This window comes from Priapulus caudatus, unplaced genomic scaffold, assembly GCF_000485595.1.
Source record: "Priapulus caudatus unplaced genomic scaffold, Priapulus_caudatus-5.0.1 Scaffold3557, whole genome shotgun sequence".
Taxonomy (NCBI): Eukaryota; Metazoa; Priapulida; class Priapulimorpha; order Priapulimorphida; family Priapulidae; genus Priapulus; species Priapulus caudatus.
In genome coordinates this window covers 6,927-10,677 of record NW_014580618.1, presented here as the reverse complement: position 1 = coordinate 10,677, position 3,751 = coordinate 6,927, and the positions used below count along the sequence as shown (strand labels likewise).

Sequence of the window (3,751 nt, the reverse complement as noted above, 5' to 3'; positions counted from 1 at the left end):
TGGTGAAAACGGGATCAGCGCCGACCCGCTCAAGGTTAACCCTATTGCGGAGATGGAACGACCCACTAACATTAGCGAACTGAGACGATTTCTGGGCATGGCGAACCAGCTTTCTAAATTCACACTGGATCTGGCTGAGACGACCAAACCTCTCAGAGATCTTCTCGCAAATTCGTGGTTGTCAGTCTAACGACCCCGCATGTCAGCTGATTACACGATACCTCAGTACTAAGTGGCCAGAATGGATCAAACTGGACAGGCGCGTGAAACCCTATTGGTTTGTACGAGGTGAACTGAGCGTTCAACACGGACTACTCCTCAGAGGGAGTAGACTCGTTATTCCCGAAGCAATGCACGCCGAACTTCTGCGGAGAATCCACGAGGGTCATTTGGGCATATCAAAATGTCGTGAGCATGCTAAAACCTCAATCTGGTGGCCCGGGCTGCGAATTTGCGATTCCCAAACCGTATAGCTTTGGAAGAAAAATAGAGCAACTTGATTGGCTAGAAAAATTTTAGGACACGCATTATTAGTCAACAAGCTAATATATTAAATTATAAGCTAATATTATAAAGAAATATATTTAATTCAGAACATAAACAAAAGTTACAGAACAAATAAATGCAGAAACAAATAAAATACAAAGAAATACATAACGCAGAGGAAAATAAAAACACCATATGGCGTTCGAACGCGGTACCTCACGATCACGAAACGAACAGTCTAGCGTTGACCCACTGCGACAGATACTAAAGTTAAAGATATAGAAATCAGTTAACCCTAACCCTAACCCTAACATTAACCATAACCCTAACCCGAATCCTAACCCTAACCCTAACCCTAACCCTAATTCTAAAATAAAACATAATTAGCCAAAAATAATAAGAAATAAAATAAATAAGCCCCTGTGCAAAATGCGCGATGCCGATGGTGTGCGTGCGATAGTGGGCGTGTCCTAAACATTTTCTAGCCAATCGCGTTGCTCAATTTTTCTTCCATAGCTATACGGTTTTGGAATCGCAAATTCGCGCCCGGGCTTAGCAGTCAAATCAATGATCTTGTTAAGAGCTGTGACGGCAGCGAGTCGCTACAGACTTATTTGAATGGAAAGGATCGTCGTTCCTCGTGCGTGTGGACTAGGCCTACTATTCGCGCTATGTTGAGCTGGCGAAGCTCTTCTCTACCTTATCCGCAGCTACAATCAAGTCGATAAAGTCAATATTCGCACGTCACGGTACACCCGAAACCGTATTCTCAGATAACGGACTACAGTATGCATCGCAAGAATTTCAGCAATTCGCGAAGGACTATAACTTTGCGCATGCTACTAGCAGTCCGCGTTATCCCCAATCGAATGGGGCCGCAGAGAGGGCAGTACAGACTGTCAAACAGATGTTGGAGAAAGCTGACGACGATCCGCATTATGCCTTACTCGCATGCCGTGCTACCCCGCTGGAGAATGGAAACTCACCGTCTGAGTTACTGTTTAGCAGGAGGATACGCACAACCGTGCCGATCATACCGGAGAAACTGGAACCGCAGCTTCCCGACTCTGCTAAGCTACGCGCGAGGGAGCAAGATCAGAGGAACCATCAGAGACAGAACTACAATGCTCGCCATCGTGGAGTAGAACGCGACGTCTTCTGGCCAGGAGATGAGGTGTATGTGAGTAGAGAGAACACACCTGGAACTGTTGTTCGTGTCGCCGAGACACCGCGGTCATATATCGTCGAGAACCCTACAGGGGAGATCAGGAGACACCGTGGTCAACTAGCGTCGCGACCCGAGAGTGTGGACAGTCCCAGCAGCGGAGACCAGGGCACTCCGAAACCCACCCGCGAAGTCGCTACTCCAGCAGAATTGTCCGCCCGCGATACTACCGCAACTTATTGTACGCGTTCCGGTAGACATGTAAACATGCCAAGTAAATTAGATTTGTAATTACGAGGCCTATATAGTGATCAAAATTTTTGAGAATTTGACTGACCTGTCGCGCCGTTTAAAGGGACACTATCACCTAATGCAAATGGGCTTTGTTTAGTTTGATACGTGATTAAGATTTTAGTCTTAGATTCAAGTTTCATCATGCATAGTTCAATGTCACAGTTAGTGTAAAACTTAAAGGAACACTCGGCTTGAAGGGAGATGTAATATTAATAACAGCTAGCGCCATCTAAGTATAGCTCTTGGAACTATTAGCCTCGTTCTGATATTAGAACTGAATTCCATCATGGCTGTCTGCTGAGTATTTCAATAATAAATCTGATGTTATTTGACTTATGCTTTACTCATAGTATAGTATAGTATAGTATATATATATCATAGTCCTGATGTGCCATGCTAAGCTTCAGATGGCTCCACTGGCTGGGAACAACAGACAGCGACTGATGTTGAAAAAACCTCAAAAGTGGCAAAAGATAAGATTCACGTGAATCAATCAGGCGATTGGTAGGACAAAATGGCTTAGTAAGAACACCATGTTAATTAACCTAATGCACATCCTTGATGATAGGCCTATCGTGCTTTATTTATGCTGCAAACCCCCACACATTCCTAGTATAAACGTTTATCACACATAAATCTTGGAGCCTTGCTCCTTTTATTCCACAAAAAGACGTCTTGATATAATGATTGAAATAATTGAATTGATTTTTGTCTTCATCCATCCCTGATATAATTGATAGCATTAGTAGTTATAGACACAATGTTGTAACTTGTAGGAGTAGGAACTCACCATGAGTGCCTGAACTAAAGACTAAGACTAGGAGAGCGTATAAAGCCGGACGCCTATACAGGCTATACAGCCTTCATATAAGTACACTGCAAAACAGAGCGCACACAGGCTATAAGAGGGCCCCGATGGGGTTGAGCGTGAGACGTGAAATGGTCGTATATTTTAACGTTAGCGTGAAAATCAATTTTATTTCAGCGCCAGGCGTGATACTTTGCGTGAAAGCATCTGTTTATTTACCGTCTCCGTAATTTAGTGAGAAATATAAATATTTACTGAGAAATGAAGCCAAAAATACTGTTAACTGAGATTTGGGGTACCCCATCAGAACCCTCCTATAACTTGATAACTCCCTGCCTAGGCTAGATAAGCCTTTATCATTCATGATTATCTCTGGGAGAGGGGTAGTAGGTACTCTCGTAAAATTTACTAATACTATCTAACCAATGTTATCGTGATGTTAACATGGATAAACATAGCTCTAGAACTATGAGCGGAGCGCGAGGGCTATAGTTCCAGAGCTAGGATAATAACAGTGATTTCTACATGCCAATAACTATACTAGTACAGGGTGACTCAAAAAAATGCAACCCAAACAAGTGTTAATAACTTTTTTGATATTGATGTTAATCCTTTCATTTTTCAGATATAAAGTGGTGAATAGTTGCCAATCAGATTAGAATCAAGAGTTTTTCAAGATGCCTTAGACTCTTCGACAGAAATTATGGTCCGTGGAAACGTACTTATCGACCAAATCGTTCAAAACTGTACAAGCACGTTTCAAGAGGGAATTCAATTGCCGCANCTAGCAGCCGATAACTTGTAGCTAGCTGCCGACAACTTGTAGCTAGCAGCCGACAACTTGTAGCTAGCAGCCGACATCTTGCAGCTAGGTGCCGACAACTTGTAGCTAGCAGCCGACAACTTGTAGCTAGCAGCCGACAACTTGTAGCTAGCAGCCGACAACTTGTAGCTAGCAGCCGACAACTTGTAGCTAGCAGCCGACATCTTGCAGCTAG

General features: G+C 43.4%; 1 protein-coding gene across 1 annotated transcript; it reads left to right on the top strand.

Moving 5' to 3' along the window:
• Positions 1–350: 350 nt before the first annotated feature.
• On the top strand, positions 351–1,843 carry LOC106819499 (uncharacterized protein K02A2.6-like; the record flags this gene model as incomplete). Its single annotated transcript, XM_014824122.1, has 2 exons — positions 351–408; positions 1,197–1,843. Coding segments are annotated over exons 1-2 (705 nt in total), but the record flags the coding sequence as incomplete, so codon positions are not given.
• Between the last annotated feature and the right edge of the window lie 1,908 nt (positions 1,844–3,751).